Source organism: Protopterus annectens, chromosome 11.part0 (genome assembly GCF_019279795.1).
Source record: "Protopterus annectens isolate FY-2018-M chromosome 11.part0, PAN1.0, whole genome shotgun sequence".
Classification (NCBI taxonomy): domain Eukaryota; kingdom Metazoa; phylum Chordata; order Ceratodontiformes; family Protopteridae; genus Protopterus; species Protopterus annectens.
The window spans coordinates 318,446,964-318,471,218 of NC_056745.1; the positions used below are offsets into that span (position 1 = coordinate 318,446,964).

At 38.2% G+C, this 24,255-nt stretch overlaps 1 protein-coding gene across 1 annotated transcript in view; it reads left to right on the top strand.

The window, feature by feature from the left end:
• The window catches only part of LOC122815364 (dynein axonemal heavy chain 3-like), a 4,921,723-nt gene that overhangs the window by 3,914,428 nt on the left and 983,040 nt on the right, over positions 1–24,255 (top strand). Inside the window, exon 62 of the mRNA XM_044087818.1 lies at positions 19,016–19,274. Coding sequence (XP_043943753.1) covers positions 19,016–19,274 — 259 coding nt within the window. The remainder of the gene's footprint in view (positions 1–19,015; positions 19,275–24,255) is intronic.

Consider the following 24,255-nt stretch of genomic DNA (forward strand, 5'->3'; position numbering starts at 1 on the left):
ATTTTATGTGTAACTTTGATTATTAATCATATTAGCAAGCTGAGTTTTAAATTATTTAAATGTTTGTTATGTACTATAGAATCATTGCTATCTGTGTTGTTTTAACTTTGCCTTATTGAGTGATACTTATGGTCATGTGATTTTTGGGCTGCTAACCACATGACTACTTTGGGCCTGTATATAAGATGAAAGAAATTTTATAAGTTTGTAGTATTGACGAAGGATTATGTCCGAAAGCTCTGCTGTGTTTTGTCATTAAAGTGTTTTTTCCTTTTGGATTGTCTGCTTGCAGTACTTTGGCACTTTTGATATTTGATCTTTCTGTTCTTACCAGAGGCTGAAGCAGCAAAAGGCATGCCATGGCCAAATTTTACTTGGATAATTCCTTTGCCTATTGCAAACCCAGTAGCCCATAAAACAAAATGTGAGAATTTCAATGACCAGAAAAATAAGGAATTAATGTTGTCCCTAGATTTTACCCTTCAATGTGGAGCTGAAACTTTCAGTTTTGGTCTAGCCAGATGCATAGATATTTAAAAGGAGGAGGTTATTTCTAGAACCGGTTGTCTTTGATATGCCACAAGGGATGAATTGTGGATAGTTTGACTCTTTAGGACATTGACATCAGCATTAAGTAAAAAGGAAAGTTGTGGTAAGTCAAGTGGAATTCTAATAATGAAAACAGTGAACAGAAGAAGATATACAACAGAGCCTTGTGGGGGCACATTTGCTTAAAGGGAAAGCAGTAGAGACAGAGGACCCAATTTTAAATTTAAAATTTCTGATTGAGACATAATTCATAAACCAACTGGAGTATAAGCCCACATATTCCAAGGACAACCTACTACTAAGACTAACAAAACCATCAAAATAATACATTGATGTCTCACAAAAAGTGTAGTGACACTGGTTACCATGAAATTTAAATAAGCTTCAAATGCTTTATTCTGGTGTTTGGGATTTTAAAAATAGGTGTTCGCATTTTAATTGTGTTTATTTATACTACCGTTTTTATAAATTCTGCAGCATATTTTAACCATCCTATGACCTTCCTAGATGAAGTTATTAGTAAGCTGTTAGTATGTGTTCCACATTTTCCCCATTTGTTCCAGATTATGAGTGCTAGTGTAAAAAAAAAATGTTCCTCATTTTGGTGATGAAAGGTTGAGAGCTATGGACCGTAAATTACCAGTGTGAGCGTGTGTGTTGTGTGCTTACTCAGACTTAGAAGAGCAAATTATGTGTCAAGTAACTTTTTAGGAAGAGCACAGTCAGCAACAGGCATTTATTAACCACAAATGATTCCTGATTTACTTTGAGGCAACGCATGGTTTTTATTTTGGGTGTACTGAAGGTCTTTATTAGGCAGGTTAGAGTTTATCTTTCATTCTTAGTAGCTTGTTATATGCAACAATGGTTTTTATACAAGCAATGTTTTTGGGGGTTATTTGGTAGGAGATTTAAAGAAGAATAGAATTCTTTTATAGAAAGTTGTAACATCAAAATTATCTATTATCATATTCTCTAGCATAATTTACAGAGGGTAGTGAACAACAGGGCTTCAAAGTAGAGTTAAGGTAAACAGAACTCTATCTGTTTAAAAAGATTTTTATAATTACTTAATGGTTAAGTTAATTGGATTATTGATGCCAATAAGCTGTATTTAAAGCAGAACTGAAATGTGTTTTGTATCTTGATAAAGCCTGGGAGAGCCTGGGTGAAAGCGCGAGTAGAGTCATTTTTTATCTGCTGTTTTTACCTGTTTGTTGTTGGAGATATTTATATTTGGAATTAAATATTTTATACTTGATTCCTGAGGACTCTTTGCCGTGACATTTTTGTTTTTACCTGTTTGGTAATTCTTTGAACTTTGTCTTTTTTATCTGGTGCTTAAATTTGTCTCACAGGCACTGTTGGGGAAACAAATGTATTGAAGTCACTGCTAAACAAAAAATTAACTTAAAAAAGTTGCATATCAGATTTCCCTTTTTATTTTTGTATAGGGAATTAGCAGAGGTAGTACTATGAGAGAATTAGAGAGAATGAGAAAACGTAGCCACTAGCCAGTTCCATCATACTAGACTGAAAACTGTGTCTATGGTGGTGTTAGGTCATTATGAATATATTGCTAATATATGGGGTGCCCAGTGGCCATTACAGACACATTTTTGATGTATGGAGTGCTCAATGGTCATTGTGAACAGATTGCTGATATACAGGTTGCTCAGTGGTCCTAATGGGCACATTGGTGATATATACGGGATGCGCGTTGGTCATTATAGGCATATTGCTGGGATGCTCAGTGGTCATTATGGACACATTACTGATATATGGGATGCTCAGTGGTCATTATGGACACATTACTGATATATGGGATGCTCAGTGGTCATTATGGACACATTACTGATATACAGGCTACTTAGTGCAAAATAAATAAGCATGCATGAAACGGAGGAAAGCAGTGCATATGGTATGTTACATATGACAACTACACATACCCAAACGGCAAGTGACGTAAATAGATTGAGAATTAGCAGTATGTGTGACTCACTCCATATATAATATGCTTTTATTTTCATATATAGATTACCATACTTTTTTCTGCCAGTTGCAGCTTTGTGAATTACCTTAAGCAAGTCACTTAATTAACTTTCTTGTGCTTCTAGGCTCTTTCAAAAAGTGGCATCTAAGTTCATACAGTTAGTTTAGTAACAAGGAAGATTTTTTATAAATCTTAATGTTACATGAAGGAATTCTATGTAGCCAAGAACAATGTGTGTGTTTAAGAGCACTGCAGATATATAGAAATATTTTGATTGAATATATATGCGAGTGTGTGTACATAAAATCTTATATAGCAGAAATTAGCAGTATACTCTCAACATTTAAAAGATGTCAGGAAAATGTGGACAGTCATGGTCTACACTTATCTTAGCATTTAGACACACTAGTGACAGATATGTGCTGTGCACACATTAATGTGAACTGTACCTGTTTTACAAAAGTAAATACAAATGCTTTTAAATCTTTGTGCTGTCCCACCTCAGTAATGAAATATTTACATCTTTAGCATGTAAAAGGGTATGGGTTATGCATGGATTTCCTTATCTACACATTTCAGGCAGCAAATCCATCCATACTTCAGTGTTAATTATGTGGTATTGGTATAATACCATGTCCATCATGATTTGTAGAATGAAAAGTTTTAGGTAAGCTGTGTGTCTAGTCACAAAATCCATAGGTTCATAGGTTGGTACTAGGCTACCAGCCCTAAGGCATATACAAGCCTAGCCGTAACAATTCCTTTTGAAGAGGGCCAAAGAGGCACTCTGCTTGACATGTATGGGCAATCTATTCCAGAGTCAGGGGAGTCTCTGGATCAGGAACCTATCCCTCCAGCATGTTTTGTTTATTGTGATGACAAGATTTAGATCCCTGGAGCGTGTGGCTCTGAGGGATTGGGATTTCTTTAAGTGTGGCATGTCCAACAGCTCTGGGTTTGACATGGCCTTGTATGTTAAGCAGAGATCACCTCTGAGTAGACTATATGCGACAAGAGTATAGCTGGAGTTTGGCGGTCAGTGTAGGGCATCTGCTTTAGGCCTGTGATTCTTTTAGTGAGGTATTTCTGCGGCCTTTCCAGTTGTTGCAAATGTCTTCAGAGGTACATACCAGATGGGGCGTTGTATTCGATAATGGGTCTAATGAGGGATGAGTACAGTGGGACAATGACCTCCTTTTTTCTGGATGAAAAGCCCTTAGTGATGAGGTGTGCCACATAGAAGGATTTCCTGACTGTTGTGGCGATGTGGTTATCGAAGGTGAGACCACTGACCACACATCAGAATACCCAGCACATTAGAGAACATTATCTTAGCAGGCAAAGCAAAAGAGGAATACTGTACACTTAGAACAGTACCCACACTGTTTCCTCTATGCTATTCGTGGACACAGCAGACAAAGTAAGATATTGAAAGCTTACATCTTAAATTAAAAACTAAACATGCTGGCAGGTTGTAGTAATATCACCCTGTATAACTCTACAGATATTACAACCATTTAATTGGATGAAACAAAATACTGCTTGCCACTGCATACTTTTTTGCTAAAGGAATCATACTGGAAAAATCAACATGATGGCAGTCCATTATCTGAGAAGCACAGCTTTAAGATCAACTAAGTGTTTGTATGTTTCTGTTGCTTGTCACCCTAGGATGTCTCTGAAAGTAATTGCCCTTTCTAGGTTTATAAGAGCAATATTTTAAAATGTTTGCATGTTTCTGCTGCTTGTCCACTAGTACCTCTCAAAGTAATTGCCTTTTTTTTGGAGAAACTGTTTGCAAAGACAGGTCTGCTGCTTGTCCCCAATGTCTATTTTATATATTTTTTTTGGGGGGGGGACTGTATGCAATGACAGGTCCTTGTAGCAACTTTCTAGGTTTATTAAGAGCAGTTTTTAAAGTGTTTGTATGTTTTTGCTGCTTGTCACCCTCGTACGTCTCTGAAACTAATTGACTTTGTTTTTGGATAAAGATAGGTGGGCAAGTGAGCACCAGAGGATTGAAAGTGTCATTGAGGCAAGGAAGTGAAGCATGCAAGCCTTTATAGTAAACAAAAGGAGCAGAGATGAGCAAGAGAAGAGGGTGCAAAGTCAGGAAACTTCCAGTGATATGGGTAGGTTATGGCCCTATTGTCTTGTATCTTTGCTATTGAGGACATCTTGTAATTTTCCTTTCTGCACTTAGTCCCATTTGTTTCATTGTCTAACACCACTGTTTTGCAAACCTGCTAGGTATAGACTACCCAGACTGCAGTGAGGACAGGGATGTAGATACAGCTCACACCCCAAAGAAGAGAAGATACACAATTTTTCAGCCAAGCTGGGCAAGTGCCTTTGACTGGCTTTCTATGAGTAGGCGCGGAGTGAAATTTGCCTTCTGCAAGACTTGCAACACGGATTTCACAATCCATCATGGGGGCCGACATGACCTGCAATGACATGCTAACAGTGAGAAACACAGGCAGAATTGCAAGCATGCAACTGGAAGATCTATGGTGGATTTCTTTGGACCACAGAGTTTAGCAAGTACAAAGGTGGTTGAGGTAGAGGTTGGTTTTGTGTCTCTCCTTGCTAAACACAACTTATCATTTGCAGCAGGAGAACACATCCTGAAATTTATGAAGAAGTGTGGAGAGGATCAAGATGTTCTCCGTAAAATGACATGTGGAGCGACAAAGGCAGCATGCATTGCACGGGATGTGCTGGGGCCTCATTACCAGAATGATGCTGCAGCAGCCTGCCAGAAATCACCATTCTGTGTGTATATGGACCAAAGCACAGACATGGGAGATGACAAACTGTTAGTCATCCTTGTTGGTTACCTTGATGAAAAGGCAAGCAAAAATGTGACAAGGTTCCTTGATATGCCAGAATGTGTGTCCGAACTGGACAAGCAATGTTTGATTCTTTAATGTCCAGCCTGACAAAATTTAACATTCCAGTTTCCAACATTGTGGGCTTTTCTTCAGACAATGCTGCCTCAATGATTGGAAAACACAATTATGTGCTGTCTTGTTTAAAGGAGGTGAAGCCCACAATTGTAAACATGGGGTGTCTCTGCCACTTGGCAGATCTCTGTAGTAAGGCTGCTGTAAAAGCACTACATTCACCAGTTGAAGAACTTGTATCAGATCTGTATTGCCATTTCAGTTCCAGTACACAAAGACAACAAAAACTTCAGGAATTTGCTTTGTTCACAGATACTGACCCCCTCAAGATCATTAGACATGCACCTACTAGATGGCTCAGTCTTGGTAAGGTTATTAACAGAACCCTGGACATGTGGCCAGCTCTAAATTCATATTTTCTGTCTGCAGAGCCAAGGTCTGCTAAGATTGACTTAATTTCTAAAACTTGCAGAGTCATGAAGTGCATATGATTTTTATGTTCCTTAAGTATGCACTGGAACCCTTACTGGAGTTCAACATACAGCTTCAGAGCAGAGAAAGTCAGCTGCTGACACTGCATGCCACTGTGCATAAACTCCTGCAGCAGTATGCTGGCAGACTCCTCAGACCTGCATCTGCTGTCAGACTAATCAAACACAGTGATGTGTCAGTGTTGACTGACAGTAGCTGTGTTCTACCAAATGGTGAACTTCGTATTGGCTATGAAGTCAAGCAGTACATGAGCAGCCATGAGGAGGATATTGCTGGCACAGTCATTGAATTTAACTTTTATAAAAAAAGTTGCAGCTTTTTATGCTGCAGTGCTGCAGAAAATGCTGAAAAAGTTTCCTATGCAGGATCACTTACTGAAAGATGCTGCATTACTTATTAATCCAGCCAAAAAATTGTACATTTCTTCAGGGCTTGTCAGAGATGTGGGCTTCCCTCTGGGTGTATGTGAAAATGATGTTGAGGCCGAACAACTAATCGATGAGTTCACCCAATATCAGATCGAGGACACTGGGAATCTGACAGGCCCAGTAGATGGGCCCCACTCATGTGTGTCACAGTACTGGGCACACCTTCTGAGGGACCTTTGCACTGAAGGGAAACTGCCACTCTTTAAGCAGCTGATGATGAGCCTACTTTGCTTGCCACACTCTAATACACAAGCGAAAGAGCATTTAGTATGGTGCGGAAAGTGAAAACTGAACTGTGTCAGTCTCTGAGTGTAAAAACACTGAACTCTTTGTTGGCAATTAAAATGAATGAAGAACTGGATGTCTGTGATATTAAGCTGCCAAAACCGGTTTTAGAGGCTGCCAAGAAAGCCACAGCAGCATACAATAAGTCTACATCAGATGTATGATAGGATGTTTAACTTGGTCTAAACTTTGTGTGAATTGCAATATGTCTGTTTACAAAAATAAAAATCACATTTACTACATGTGTTAGGCTGCCAAGAAAGTCACAGCAGCATACAGTATTACAGTAAGTCTACATCAGATGTATGATAGGAATAGGATGTTTAACTTGGTCTAAACTTTGTGTGAATTGCAATATGTCTGTTTACAAAAATAAAAATCACATTTACTACATTATCTAAGTGCTGTTTCATTTACTGATGGTGTGGTTATGGTATTGCAGATTAAAGGTTTTTGGATCTGAGAAGTGTGGTATTGAATGTTAGTTCTACCAAGCTCCATGGCAATGGTGCGTTTTCAAGATGCGAAAATAGGGTGTTCCACATTTTGACCATTTGTCACACATTGTTAGGGTCTGTGTTCCACATTGGCCACTTTAGAGGTTGAGACCTATGGCTGTATGAACTGCCTTGGCCTCATCCACAGCTCTGGTGACTGACTTAAAGAAGTCAACCAGGTTGATTAGGTATGATCTACCATTCATGAAAATCTTGCCTGATGAATCTGGTAAACTTCTTCAAACAGGTGACCTGTGGTGTTGCTGGCAAATAATCCATTCAGCATGCCTAAATGTCACCAAAGCATTTGACATAATACCACGTGCAAATACAACAAACAAGCTAATTAGCTCCATATTGACCCATATATGGTTAGATGAACATCAAACTTGCTTAGAGACAGAACCTATACAGTGACAGAAAGTGGGCATCCTCCAAGAGTATGAATGTGGTGAGAGGGGTTGCTCATAGAACTGTGCTGGCACCTCTGCTATTTGGTATCTACTTCTCAGATTTCCATCTATCAAATGATGATCTTTGGTTAACAAGGTCTGCAGATGAATGTAAGCTGGAAGTCATGGTCAGGTCATAGCTCTCAACCTGGAAGCGTCAAAAATCTGGACAAAGGTCCTTGGAAAATAGGTACAGCTAGCCAAAAATCTGGACACAAATTAACATAAAATGTTCATGCATAATTATGTAGCCCCACCTACTCCGATGGAATTGTAGGATGCCAACATTCAAAATGCAAATTGAAGAACAGGCAAAATGTTAAACAATACAAAACATAACCAAAACAACAGTGTTCTATTTATATTAACATTTGAACTTGTATCAAACTTTGACTTTGTATAAAAGTGAAATGCAATTTTCTTTTATAAAAAATAAAATTAACTGCCACACTAATATAAAATAACACTGCTAAATGTAACAGAATTGCTGATTATCCAGCATCCATCTTTTATAAAAATAAAATCAATGTTGCATTAATATTAAATAACACCGCTAAATGCAAAAAAAATTACAAAATATTAATATCTAGCATCCATCTGCCTGTCCAGCACTAAAAAGCACTTTACACATCTGTGTTCCCAGTCAGTCATTGCAATTTTCTGCACTAAATATATTATAGAACTAATAATATATACTCAATTATCCCATATATTTTACCCTATATTATCCATTGCATTATAATTATCAAGGATATCATCTATACACAGCAGACAGTTACTGTTTCATTTACTACTGATATCACTATCATTTCTATGTACTTGCTTACATATATTATGTTTCAGTGGTCACATATTTGCAATGCATTCATTACCAGGCTGGAAGATAATGAAGAAGAAGGAGACAGCATGAAATATATACATCAGGGAGGCAGTATATGGCAAAGAGGACCTACACGTTTAATCAAAGTCCTACAATTTCCTAAAAAGCTGAGCAGATAAAGCATTTATCGAACTGGTATAAAGGTGGGGGAGATTATAAATAGGAATATACTTGAAAATCTGTATTAAGCAAATATATATCTGTAATTTTTCAGATCGGTCTTTCTGAAGATTTGAAAACTGAACAAATGAAATAAACATCCAATAACTTCCTGTACCAAATGAGGAGGGGGTTTGGAAAACTTACTTCACTCACTCATGACAAGTGTCAATGTTAAGAATTTTATGAATGGTAATCTCAGACTAGATTAAGGCCCCAAACCACATTCAGGGGCAATTAGATATATTGGCCTTTATATCTGTAGGTAAACCATCAGCTTCTGGTAACAGCACTACCACAGTACTACCTTAAGGAAAACATTATGCAGAGCATTGACTACATTTCTCATTAGGAAGGAATGGGGAGTCTTGTGGATGTCTGAATACAGAGAAAGTATGGAAATGGGTCTAAGAGTGCAGAAATGCCTGGCTTTATATGATGGGTTCTCTATGGCCCTGTGGACTTTCCCAGTAAACAAAATGCAAATAAATAAATAAATGCAAATCACAGGCATGGAGTAAGGAATTATAGAATAGGATGGGAGAAAGCTTGCAAATGCAGTAAAGTTGAGCAACTGGGTTAAGTTAATCCATTGAAGAACTTAGGAGACTAAGACCATTCAAACACTAGCTGAAGGATAGCAGACAATAAAATAAGATGGTTGATAAGGTGTTAAAATATCAGCTGTAAAACAGCTTCTGTGATAGGAAAAGGACTAACTAGCATTACTTGCAGAAAACTGCAGTCTCCACAAGGAGCTGTTAGGGAAAATGACCCGCCGTTCATAACTTAGATCCAAGCAACAAATATCCTGCTCCCTGTGATCTTAACACATTTCCACCTAGATACCGCCTAGCTAGAAACCCTCACTTTCATAGAACATGCCATGATAATGCTCTCCAATTATTTATCACCAAGAATGCAATGAATGAACAATAAATCAGAAGTTGATAGACCAGTGCATAACTTGCCGTCATACTATGGATGTCAAGATTGCAAGTAGATGACAGCCACACATTTTTGTGCAAATGTGGGAAGTAATAAAAGTACAGTGTAGCACAGATATTCAGTAAAGTTATTAAAACTGAGTTCTCCCTAAGTTTTTACTAAAAATGTACTAGAAATTTTGTTTTTCAATTTGTCAAACACGTTGTGTTAATGAGTGAGAGTCTGCTGAGCTTAACACATCACGTCAACGGTCTCTGTACAATTTAACAGTTTTGGTTATGGTAATTATTGGCACTTGAGTTCATCAGGAATATGATTTTGCTCTGATAAAGGTTGCCATTTTTGTTGCTTTAAATTATTATAATACAGGATGGAGAGGATGTGGAAGTGTATATAATGAAATGGCACTAGATGTACTTTTGTTTCTGCCCTCTCGAGATCATGCTAATCCAGGAAGTCAGTATTAATTCTCCTTCTCCATCTTCTAAACAAAGTAGTGAAAATATGAAAATTTAATTTAATTTGTTTTCAGGACTTTGTCCACAAGTTACAGCATAAATACCATGTACACTCTCAGTTGTGATACATTCTGAAACCTGGACACCAATAGGATATCCGTCTTGTTACTTGAATAGTTTACTTTTTATATGCCCATACCCCAGCATTTCATTTCATTAAAAAAAATGCTCAAATCCCTTACTGTAATAGGTTGTGCAAGACTTTTCATCTGTTGTCCAGGAGCTTTTTATCTTTCATTTCAGTCATTATTGGGTGGGCTGTGACTGTAAACAACTGAGCATTTTTTTATTATTTTTTAAATCTCCTGAGAGTCTACATGTCCAACAGGCAATTAGGCACTGCCTCACAAAGGTGATGTTATCATGCACACCCCTGCGTGTTTATGATGTTGCGGGAAATGCTGGCAATGGATGATGACGTCGGCCATAACTTAAAATTGCAAATAAAAATAATTTTAAAAAGTCAGGAATTTAAGGGACCACACAGGAATTCTTGGCACCCCATTATTTTGCCCTCAAAACCAGTAAATTCTAAGAATTCAGTATGGTTGAGAGGAATGGGCCAAGTCCTCCTCTGACATACAGGTACTGCAACAGTTGCTTACAGTTGTTAATAACTGATGTAGAAAAATAGATTCAAACTTACAGTAAAAAAAATTGCAATATTACTGCATTTGGTAAGTAGCCCCCTAGATCCAGTTTATAGTATACATAAAACACCACTCCAAAATAAGAATGCAGAGCGAGATCTGGGTACTTGGGTGGATTGTTACCTTATGATTGACCATCATGGTGAAAGGGGGGGTAAGGAAATCCTTTCACCTTGCACAGCTCATACCAAATGGTATTTCCTCCAGGCCAAAAGAAGCTCTCGACTACTTATGCTCCATATCAATACGGCCTACAATAGAGTACAGTGCCCCCATTAGGATGTACTTTACTAAGCATATCAAGCAATTGGGAAGACCCCAAAGGTTCTTAACTAAAAAGGGTAAGGGCTTGAAAGACCTGAGCTACCAAGACTGACTACATGCTATAGCTCTACATTCAGTATCATATAGACTACATAGGGATGGTCTATGCCTTGTTTAGAGAGCAATATGGGATCCAGTTGTTCAAGAACTCTTGTACCTTTAAAAATTAAATAGTCTCACTAACACTAGTGCCAGAGATCTAAATCTCCTCCAGTAAATAAACAGGACACGATAAAGGGATACATTTGTTATCCTGTGCCTACCACTTCCCTGCAACAAACACATTTCCCACATCAAGCCCTGTGATATAATGTCTGCCTTTAAAAAGAAGTTGGACAACTGGATGCGTATTCATAAATTCACCCCTGGCATGACTGGCTTGTCCCTCCTTGAAAAGGGACGTAAGGCCTAAAAGTGGTTATTAGCAAAGTATAAATGGCCCCTTGGCTCAGTTGCCTTGTAACTCATTGGTCCCATTATCCTAATCATTCCACAGCATTTCTAGCATACAATACTGTTTGCTATTTCCCATAATTTGTAAACATTGTAGCTTTTTGACTATGTTCTCTTGTTTTTATACAACCCTTTCTTTATAAATTAGTTATACGTTTGCTTACTCTAAACTGCACAAAGCAAGTGAGTTCTTCATTGCAGTGTCTCTTGTCTACAGCTAGACAATACAACATTGTGTCTATTTTTGCCATCCAGTCTTCTTCCCAGAGACATATTGTTCAGTGACACTAGAGGAATGCCAGATTCTCTGGGCAATAATGGATGACTAAATCTTTGCAGCATTGTATAACTTGGAAAAATAAAATGTCATTTTCCCTGCACTCTGCATTATAATATCTAAAACAGTCACTTCTCCTGTCATTTCCACCCTCAGTCCAGTCCCTCACCTGTTGTCACTACAAAATGGCCGTCTATTATGGACTTTCCTTCCAGGGCTCCAACAGCAGCAGTATCCATCTTGGATAGCACACACATCTTCAGCATTTGTAACGTGACTCTAAGTCGAGTCTGGTACTTTGAAACATTCAATGTACTTAAAAATAGAAGATATTAAAGAATGTCTCTTCTCGCAACCAAAGGCATGTCACTTTTTAACATTTTGCTCAGAATTTTAACAATCTCTAATGATCCTCATTTCAGTGAGACTACTCTGTCCTGAATCCTATGAAAAAATGTGCATTTGAAAAGTTTTACGATATTTCTTCATCAGTATAACACAAAAAATTTGTAAATATAAAGTAAATTATTATGAACCACTGACATTGTTAGGTTGTTTGACTTAATTAGAACAGTGTTTTAAACATGGCGATTGTTTTAAATAATTTGTCACAAAAAATAACCAGCTTAACAATTTTAAATTGGGATAGTTTTCAAAAACATAAACATTGCTTTTCATTATGTGAAGTTGTCTTCTGTGCAAGATATGCCAGTAATTTATTATTTTCATTGCTGAACAGAAATGTAAAGAGAAACTTGGCATGAAATGTTGACTTCAAGTTATTAATACCATTTATACCATTTTTCAGTTCCATGAATTAGAAAAATAAAGCCCTGAGTATGACCCTTCTGACTCAGGTTCAGTTAACAGACTGGGAGTAGAAGAAGCTAATGGAAATGGTCGAAAAATTATAAGGCTGTGCGTGTCTAACTCTTCAGGAAAGAGTAGGTTTGGGGCATGTTTTGGGGGCAGCATTTCTGGCTACAGCTCCACATGAAGACTGTAAGAAACTGGGAATAAACTAGTGCATCTGCTTATGGGGGGCAGACTACCAAAGGTTACAGCACTCACGCAAATTGGGATAGCCTTCACATCAGCCCACTGCATGTCATGCCCTTGAGTGTCAGTGGACATGTAGTGATGTGGGGCATAATTGAAAATCTTGTTATGACAGCCTGGATGTCTCTACTGCACCATGAATGTGTGTTGCCAATCCATATAGCAGGCAAATGGAAGGGAGAGAAACAACGAAGCAAAAATAGTAAGATTGTCCAAAACTTGAAATATTCACACGTCCTTTCTTCTTTGTGATGAATCTGGTATGCACCATTTCTGACAGCCATATCAGACTATATTGTATCATCTGTGCTACTAACAGGACACCAGCACAAGTGGGCATTTAGTATGAATAAATGGTTGTTTCTATCTGTTTGCTAATTAAAGTATCATGTAATTGACTGTGTGAAACCTGATATGTGGCACTGTGCACCAAAGGAGGTAGGGATGACGTTATATTTTTTATGTATGCATAGGCTTCTAAAACCTTAAGAAATCAGTTTTAATCAAGGAGAGCAAGGTTTCCCAGCTTGCTTAATAATGTGTGAAATTTAGTCAGTTATGGAATGAGTTGCAAAACTGAAGGCACATGGGATAAAACTAAGTACAGATAAGACAGTGGTAATGGCTGCAAATTTGGGAAATCAGAAGAAACTGAGAATTGACATAGAAGAGAAAATAGTGGAACAGGTTGATAGCTTCAAGTAACTGGGAGAGGTACTTTAGGAAAAGGGAAGTCTGAATGAAGAGGTCAAAGCTAGAATCAGAGGGGCTGCAGCCAATTGGCATAAAGTGTCATGTGTAATGTATGACAGAAGAATGCCACAGAAACTGAAAAGTAAGGTGTACAAAACAGTGGTGTGGCCAGTGCTACTGTATGGCACAGAAACTCGGCAGTAAAGGCAGATCACATGAGGAAGCTAAAGGTGATCGAAATCAAGTGCCTGTGGTAGGATGCACACTGTGGATAGATGAAGAAACAAGGAAAGAGCAGAAACCAAAGTAGCTCCAATTGCAGAAAAGATCAAAGAGAACAGATTACAGTGGCTCAGGTGCATGTGCAGAAAAGTAGAAGACAATCTGGTGAAGATAATTTGGGCAGATGGGAAGAATGTAAGATGAAATGAGGGCATCCAGCAAAGACATGGGTGGATTGTGTGAGAGAAGATCTCCGACAGTCAAGCATGAGTCTCGAACAAGGCAGGAGTGTAGCACTGAATGGAGAGAGATGGTGACAGTTAACACAACATCCTGACCCCATGTAGAAAATGGAAAAAGGGGGGTTGATGGTGATGATAATGATGACTTAATCAGTGAAGTGAAATATAGGAGCTGGTGTGAGATGAAGAGACCTGTTTTTCTTTCATTTGGCCAGTATAATTAAATAAAAGCCAAGTAAAAAATGACAATCCAAAGTTACTAGTTTACCAGTTAATTATTTTTGAAAAGCTTTTTTTCCTTATTGCAATAATGGATGGTCACAAACCACTCAATGTTTATAGATCATAGATTCTGCATCCCTGCTCGAGGTGTAGTCAGAGCCCTGAAACAGTCTTCATCTTAACCACTCAAAACCTTGTTGTCCAGTCATTTTGTACCAGAAGAGTTTATTATAATACCTGTAGTATCTCCAGGAAAATGAGTGTCAATTTATTGCAGAAAATTTCAGTAAATGTCTTATTTGAGACTTGAGTCAGAACCACAGAGAGAACCATAATGATTGTCCACCCACTATATACCCAAGACAGCTCAGCTTTGAATTGTTCCAAAGCACATTACACTATCCACAGTGTACAACCTGGCAGTGCACAGCTGCAAGAACTACATTAACAACTCCATTTTAAGGAGTGCCTCGAGTGAGTGCATTTTGAGATTTAGACTTCTAGCATTGAGTAGCATTGCCCTCAGTTTTTGCTTGCCTGTTCCTGTTACAGTGGTGAATTTGTCATTTGAACCTTGTCTAAAAAAGGCACTATAGGGGCAGCAAGAGCCTTAGCCAGTATCCGGAATCCCAGGGGTGACAGGTGCAGGCCATCTCTGGCAAAGCATCGTGGTCTGTCGACCATGTCGTCCCAGGCAGACAGATACTGGATCCTCTTAGAATGACACCAGAAACTTAGCCAATTTTTGTATTCAATTATTTTGTCCTTATACTGCGGTATCATTCTAGGCAATGGCAGAATGCTCCTCAGGGCTAGGGTCATACCTGCCTGGGCTACAAGATCAGAGAGCTCTTCCATGTCTCTTTTCATGTAGTCCAGGGAGGTATGTCTCAGGTCGTTCATACCAACATGGACAATGACAGAGTCATATTTGTACTTGTTGTGGAGTGACCTCAGTGCATGGGTTATATGGCAGATCCTGGCACCCAACAGGCAGCTGACAGTAACCTTCTCCTTGTTTACCCTGGTGAGTGGGACATCAGTGTGCCTGACTATAGAGTCATCTATGACTAGTGTGTTGGGTATGTTGTTTTGCCTTACGGGCTGTGGTTGAGTGGCACACTGAGTCTGTGGGCTATGTGTCATTTGGGATGTGTTGGGGGAGTGGAGGTTGCTTGCGTATCTGCTTTGGAGGTCTCTGTTGCTTAAGCAGATTATTATTGAGAGCCTCTGTGAATGTTTTTGTGTTTCTATGTGTGGATTTTGGTGGTGTAGATTTAGTTGGACTATGTGATGAGTGTGGTGTGGTGCAAGTGTTTACCTTCTCTTGACTGTCAAGTTCAGTCTTGGTTGGAGAGAGCTTTACCTCCAGTTTCGCTAGATAAGTGCATCTCTCACAGGTTGTAGTGTTGGGTGGTAGGAGGAGAGGGTTGTCTGTGTACATGAGGCAATTGCTACATTGTCCCAATATGCCTAGATTCATCAGATAGACAGGAGAGAACACTAGGAGCTGACCCTTGGACATGCCTGAATAAAAAATTATTTTCCTCTAGATAAGTGAGAAAAGTGAGTACAAGAGCTGTTTTTCTCTAAGCAAGTGAGGAAAGTAAGTACCAGAACTGTTTTCCTCTAGGTAATGAGGAAGGTTGAGTGCTGTAGTAAATTGTAGCTTATTTAGTGCTTACAACAAGTTCTGAACAAATGTTGAGCACGAATAAGCAAATTCAAGTGCTAAAACTAAAAATCTGTATCTGGACTAGACTAGTTACAGGAAAGAAACAAGTACAAATGCAGGCTTTTAAATCAGAAAGTTGAGAGAGATGAAAAAATTGCCCAAATGCCCAATAACTACAATTTCTGGGCCAGAAACATCTCCTTATGTGGACAATAGGTTAGCAAGTGCTTACCACTCCCATTGATAAGCTAGCAGGCTTCCCTCCAACACAGAATGGCTTGGGGAGCTCAGGAGCTTGCAAACAGTCCTGGATACAGCAAACCTGTATCTGGACTAGACTAGTTACAGGAAAGGGGGGAAACAATTGCAAATGCGGGCTTTTAAATCAGAAAGTTGAGAGAGATGGAAAAACTGCCCAAACGGCCAATAAGTATAATTTCTGGGCCAGAACCACTCCTTATGTGGTAAATAGGTTACCTAGTGCTTACCACTCTCACTGATATGCTAGAAGGCTTCTTTCCAATGCAGAAAGGCTTGGTGGGGCTCAGGAGCTTACAAACAGTCCTGGATACAGCAAATTTGTATCTGGACTAGATTAGTTACAGAAAGACAGGGAAACAAGTGCAAATGTGGGCTTTTAAATCAAAAATTTGAGAGAGATGGAAAAATTGCCCAAACGGCCAATAACTACAATTTCTGGGCCAGAAACCACTCCTTATGTGGTAGACAGGTTACCTAGTACTTACCATTCCCACTGATAAGCTAGCAGGCTTCCCTCCAAGACAGAAGGGCTTGGGGGCTCAAAAGCTTACATACAGTCCTGGATACAGCAAATATGTATCTGGACTACACTAGTTACAGGAAAGGTAGGAAACAGGCTTAAAGTTTTTTTTTTTACAGAAAAGCAGCTAAAACAGCACTAAAAGCATTTCAAGTGCAGTGTAAGCTAGCACACTTCAGTAGGTAGCAGTATTAAAGCAAACACAGTTTAAATAAATGCAGTTTATTCAAAATGTATTCTGAACTGAATTCAATTATTGTTTTATTCAACTCTGAAAAGTAAAAAAGTGACAAGAATATACTTATCAGCTGAGAAGCACACTCAGTCAGAACACAGGGAGATTCTAGCAAAGTTTTTTTTTTTTTTTTTTTTTTTAGTAAAGTGGAATGGGAGAAATGAGGAGCAGAAGATAATTCAAGCTTAACAAACGAAGTGGGTTGGCCTTCTCAAATGTTCTTTCTGTAATAGGTAAAATGAGCTAATGACACTAGACTGGGGGGAGTGTTCCAGATGAAATTTACAGTAGGGGCGGGCAACTGCAAAGTCACCAAGTATAAGAACAAAATACCAACAGGGAGGATGGGTGGGTGAGATAACAGCACCAATATAAATAATAAGCAAATGTATAAATACAGCACAGTGTAAATTAAGTTGCAAAAAGTGTACTTTTCAGTTTGGAATAGATTCCAACTCTGCTCACAGCCAGGAGATCTAACAGCTTTGCACCAGTTCATAGAAATGCAGTCTGTACTGGAATTACAACAGAGAAAATACACCTCAGGCAATGACTAACAAATAGTATGTGGGCTGGCTCAACAACCCCTTACATGAAACTAGCTTCTGAGCTAACCTGAGAAAAAAACACAGTGGAGACAACAAAGGACAGAAACAATAAGCAGCTGTATAAATAATAAGCAGATGTATAAATACAGCACAGTGCAAATTAAGTTGCAAAAAGTGTACTTATCAGTTTGGAATAGATTCCATCTCTGCTCACAGTCAGGAGATCTATCAGCTTTGCACCAATTCACAGAAATGCCACTCACCAATTCAGATATGTTACATTGCATTACTGTGGATTATGTATCTGTTTATATTCTTCTAACCAGGTTAGCCTTATTGGGCAATACCCATTCTTAGGGAAAAGTTCAAAAATTTAGCTATAACAGGTAAATCACAAATATAACATACTAATTTATGGGTGTTCAGAAAGTCCTTCTGTGTGGCACATCTCATTACTAAGGGTTTTGCATCCAGGAAGAAAGAGGCCATTGTCTCCCTCTACTCTTCCCTTATTAGGCCAGTCATCGAGTACAATGCCCTATTTGTCATGTACCTCACTAAACACCTGCAACTACTGGAGAGGCCACAAAAATACCTCACAAAGAGGATCCTAGGCCTTAAACATTTGTCCTATATGGACAGACTCAAAAAACTCCAACTATTCTCTGTCTCATATCATCTACTTAGAGGTGATCTCTGCTTGAACTACAAAGCCATGTTTGACCTAGCTCTGTTAGAAATGCTACATCTAAACAAATCCCAATCCCTCCACACCACATGCTCCAGAGACCTCAACCTCATTACCACAATCAACAGAACATGCTGGGGGGACAGGTTCATAACCCAGAGACTGCCCATGCTATGGAATAGACTTCCCATGCATGTCAAGCAGAGCATATCACTGGCCCTCTTCAAGAGAAATTTTGACAAGTAGATGGGAAATAGAAAATTCACCCCAGGGATCACTCCAGTGGCTTTACTCAACAGAGGCACTGGGAACTAAGGTCGGGTGGCACGATGCTAGGGTAATCCTATGGGGTAGGCTTGTAAAGGTTCCAGGGCCATTAGCCTAGTACACACCTATGAACCTATGTAGAGGTTAACATACAGGCAATGCATCCAGCTAAACAAAGCAAAATAATGACATAAAGAAAAAGAGAAACAAACATATTGAATTACTTGATTATGAACTCATCACTTGGTAGTTAATAGATTCCATTATGCAGGTAATATATCCAATATTGTAGAAGTTAATTCTGTGTGATAGTTATCTCCACTTATGTCATGCAATGCTGCCTGAGAATATTAGGTTTTATACATTGCCATACCTTAAGGGGTAGCTCTGATGCCTGCATCCAATTATTTGGATGTGCCTTATAAAACTACTATCTCTAGTAAAATATGAGTAATGGAAGTTTTATCTATTAATAGTAATATTAATAGGAAGCATTATATCGGTTAGAAGTATGTAAGGTAGTAGCTAGTGCAAGCTTCATTCAATTCTGTCTCTCTCTGTTTATTTTTCAGTATCTACCAACATGTATGTCAGTCACTATTTGAGAAACACAAGATGCTTTTCTCAGTTTTGCTCTGTGTGGGTCTACAGAAGAACAGAGGTCAGATAAAAGATGCTGAGTGGCGTTTCCTACTAACTGGTGGTGTTGCTTTAGAGATTCCTTATGCCAACCCAGCACCTGCCTGGTTGTCTGATAAGTCATGGGGAGAACTGGTTTATCTGTCACTCTTACCCACATTCTCTGACTTGAAGAATCATGTTTCTTTAAATGTAAGTTATTGGATTAAACATGTTTGTATCTGTTTTTCAAAATAACTCTTAAATTTTGGTTTTGGATTCCAGGATGACAGCATGAAGGTAACTCTGAATATAGAAAAAGCTAACTTGTTGTTTAGTGTGTTAATACATAAAGAAAACATGATAAGACTACTACCCAAATTTTAATACAGGTAAAGTAAAATATTATGGGAATATTAGGAAATAGCATTACCTTAGCAATTTACTTGGATGGTGTTCAAACAATGTTAGACATTAAAACATCTTTGAGTATATACCAGAACAGAGTTCAAGCAATGTCGAACATTAGTACATTTTTGAGTAATTACTATTTCATTCATTTGTAAATATTTGAGATTTGAATCATTCATACATATTAGCTGTATAATGATCATTAACATCCTGAATATATCTGCAGGGAATATATGCCATCCTCTAATTGTTCTAAATGTTTACTGTACTGCATCAGTACATATTTTAATTATTTGAGGAGTGAAGTCCATTCAACCAAAAACTCATTAATGTACATTCATACATCTATGTGCTTTTACTGCACGTATTAAAATGCATCACATGCAAATTACAGTTTACATTTGATTAATTGCAATAGTAAACAGGTACATAATAACTTCAAGTAAACAAACAAGACAATTGTTAAATTTGCAAACTTTCAAAAAGTCATTAAGTATCTGCACTACAAGCCAATGTGTAAATTACTTCAACTAAAAGATTTTAAGTCTAAAGGAATATGATGAAATGAAAGAGAATTCCATGAGGATGCAATAAGTAAAGGCTGAGTGAATGAATGATAGGTAAACATTCCCTCGGTCAGACTTTGCAAATGCTGTTAATAAATACCAGAGGATTACATGTGAAATGCAGCCCTTATGGACATCCTTGTAAATGATTTTTGTCAGAGGGGAATAACATTGCATTGCAATTTCACCAGCTTACAATAAAAGAGTAAAACAAATGGTGAGTAAACTACTTCTACATGGAACAATACTGTAAGTGTTCTTGCAGATACGTATTTATTGAGTGAAATACTATTTCTGGTATTTTCAGTGACGGTACTGTGTATGTTTTAGGTGGGGTGATTACTCTCAGTATCTTGTTTTTGTGCCTCATTGTATTAAAGACTGTTAAACAGTTTGCTCCAGAATGATCAGTATCTCCATTTCTACCACAGCTGCTTTTAAAAATAATTAAACAATACAACAGCTAATGGCAGGATATTTTTTCATTCTGTATTAGAGAATGGATGACCTGTAGATCGCACCCTGATTGGAGAACGAATGTTCTCCAGCAGGGTGTTAATGTACAGGTAAGGCCACTGAAAAATGAGTCAGCCACTTCACGACAGCATATTAAGTTGCTGTGGATCTTGGACTGAAAAAAAAACTAATGTCTGCCCTTATGGTATGCTCACTAAGCAGTGTTTTTGCTGTTTTGCAAATGTAAAATAAAGAAAAAAAATAAAATAAAGTGTGTGTGTGTGTGTGTGTGTGTGTGTGTGTGTGTGTGTGTGTGTGTGTGTGTGTGTGTTTTTATCCTTCTGTCTGCATTTGTGAGTAAATGGGTGCATGAAAGCAGAAGAGACCGTGTGTGTGTGTGTGTGTGTGTGTGTGTGTGTGTGTGTGTGTGTGTGTGTGTGTGTGTGATATACCTCTCAGCTCTTAGTATAAGAAATCTGGAGAAAGCCTGACATAATGGGGGGAGGGTGCACAGAAATAAGGACACATTTTTAAATATTGCTCTTATAAACTTAGAAAGTTGCTAAAAATGACAGGATTTGTGTTAGCATGCATTTTATGAAGGACATGAAGTATGAAACTCAAATACATGTCATTATTTAGTGACTTTAATCTTTAGATCATCCACGTGATTTATCAAAAACATATTTTTATGAGGAACAGACCAAACATGTGAGGCAAAATTCTGGACATTATGCAAAAATCTATACAGTCGAAAGATGTGCTCTTAGATTAAGGTATCTGGATAAGCCTAAAATAAACAGCGGACAAAGGCTCAAAATAAGAACATATTTTAAATGCTTTGCATTAGTATACATTTTCTGCAGCAGAGGCATGTGTGCGTGTAAGAGAGATAGTGAGTGACATCATCCACTGGCAGCAGTAAAGACATTTGCATATCTGGATATTTCAACTAAAGAAATCTGAATAAAGCCTAAAATAAGTGGGAACAAAGGCTCAAAAATAGGAACAGATTTTAATTAATGCTCTTATAAAATTATGAACTTGCTTAAATAAAGGGATTTGTGTTAGCATGAATTTTATGAAGGAAATAAAAGTCTGAAACTCAAATGTGTATCATTATTTAGTAACTTCTATCTACAATGACTGGCAACAAACCAAACATTTTAGGAGTAAGTGACCAAAAAATAAATACATGAATAATTTTTTAAAGTGTTATATTTTGGATGTAAAATGCTTCCTCCATAACCATTAACATATACTACAGCAAGTTTGAAACCTTAGGCAGAGGAACTATTTTACATCAAAAATATATAAAATAAAATAATATAGTAATAAAAAATAAATAAGTAAAACACAACAATTTTACAGACAGCTCATTCTCTAAGCAAAATAGTGCCCTCCAAGATGCGTGTTATTGTGGAAATAATGCCCTCCCAAGGATGCAGAGGCCCAACGTCAGTCAGCACACCCTTGAGCGGGTGTTATTTCCACAATAACACATACCCTGTTGTGCATTATTGCTTGCTTAAACTCTGGGCTTTATAAAATGCAGAACAGTATGACAGCAATTACTTCTTTTTGCTTCATTTGTGAGTTGGTCACAAGTATCCCTTTTCAGAGGTAATGCAAAAGCACTGTCTAATTAAAATGGCTTACTCAGAGTTACACAAGAGGTGAATGAAAGTTGTGAGATGTTAAACCTTCATCCTGTAGCTGTAGGTTTTATTCCTACAGCTTGTGGCTGTTACCCATACTCCTGCTTCCAGTCTGTGCATTCTGTTTAGCAAAGCTATACATCCATTATACATGATACCCTGCACCCCATTTTACATAATGTGCATGTCTAGAAATAATATACTATTTATATTCTTCATCCCTTTCATTCTACTTACATTTTTGGTAATCCCAATGCTTGCTGTCTCCTAGCCTAATACCACTGTATCATTAATAGAATGAGGGCAGTATTTGAAGTAACCCTAGTAGCATCCTACTTAGCAGGAAGAGTATGTCACTATACCTCGTAGCCACACATCTCAGCACCCTGTTAAGCTATGTTGTTATCCCCTCAGAATAAATTGTTATCCCCTCAGAATATATTGTATGACTCAACACAGGGGTGATTCTGGTCTTCAGTTCCTTTTCCTTTTACATTTGTTATAGGGCCACCTCTGAAAACATATTTGTTATCCATGCCCCACCTCACAAATTAATGTACATAACCTTGCATTTTCTTATAAATGTAGAACAGCTGTGAAATGTTTCTTCATCCTCACACTTGACCAGGTCTAGTTGATAGCTAGACATCACTCCCCCATGCCTTTCCATAACAGCCATATCTGGTGTGGTAGCATTACTATGTAAATCCTATTCTAGACAAGAGTGATAGCAGACATAACTACAGTAAAGATGGTAGCCAGATCAGAGAATCATATCAATATCACATGAAACCTGACTAATTACTTTTTTATCACTAAACAGGTCTCCACACCTTTCTGCTTCCTGTCATCAATCACCTCTAAATATGTGCTCCACCTGTACATACTTTAATTTTCCTTGAGGGGCACAGTGCTGAGCTGAAACCCTGATGTGTCATATCTCACTGGTGACCGTTCCTTGAGGGGTACATTGTTAGCTGAAATCTCGATGTGTCATATCGTACTGGTGACTGTTCCTTGAGGGGTACATTGTTAGCTGAAATCTCGATGTGTCATATCGTATTGGAGACTGATCCTTGAGGTGTTAGCTGAAATCCTGATGTGTCATATCTTACTGGTGACTGTTCCTTGAGGTGTTAGCTGAAATCCTGATGTGTCATATCTTACTGGTGACTGTTCCTTGAGGGGTACAGTGCTTAGCTGAAATGCTTAGCTGAAATCCCGATGTGTCATATCTTACTGGTGACTGTTCCTTGAGGGGTACAGTGCTTAGCTGAAATGCTTAGCTGAAATCCCGATGTGTCATATCTTACTGGTGACTGTTCCTTGAGGGGTACATTGTTAGCTGAAATCCCGATGTGTCATATCTTACTGGTGACCATACCTTGAGGGGTACAGTGGTTAGCTGAAATCCCAGTGTGTCATATTTTACTGGTGACTGTTCCTTGAGGTGTTAGCTGAAATCCTGATGTGTCATATCTTACTGGTGACCGTTCCTTGAGGGGTACAGTGGTTAGCTGAAATCTCGATGTGTCATATCTTACTGGTGACCACAGTACTTGTACATCTAGAAACATCTGATTGGGTAAGAACTTCACCTCATGATGCAGTACTAGAGTCCGTCTAGAACAAAGATGGCATTCAGAACCTGCATGGGCTATCCCACATGAATTTCACCAAACTTATTCGCTGAGGTAAAAATAAAACTATCATATTTAATAATCCACTTTTATTTATTGATTAATTGTTTGACTGAAAAGGCATACTGATCACATGTCACATTTTCATCCATGAGCCAGACTAGAGCTGGGACATTAACACAAGTACACAATAACACAAATAATATATGAACAATAGTTTATAGGTAACATCTACACAGCTGGAGGGATAAATATATATACAGCCAGAAAGAAATGCATGTGTGCACATGACTATACATGTACACTACACTAACACACACACACACACTATATATATATATATATATATATATATATATATATATATATGGGTCTACTTTCATAGACCGAAGCGCCACTATACCGACACCCGGAAGACCGAGACGGAACGACCGAACAGGTAGGTTACCGCGATATCCCGCGG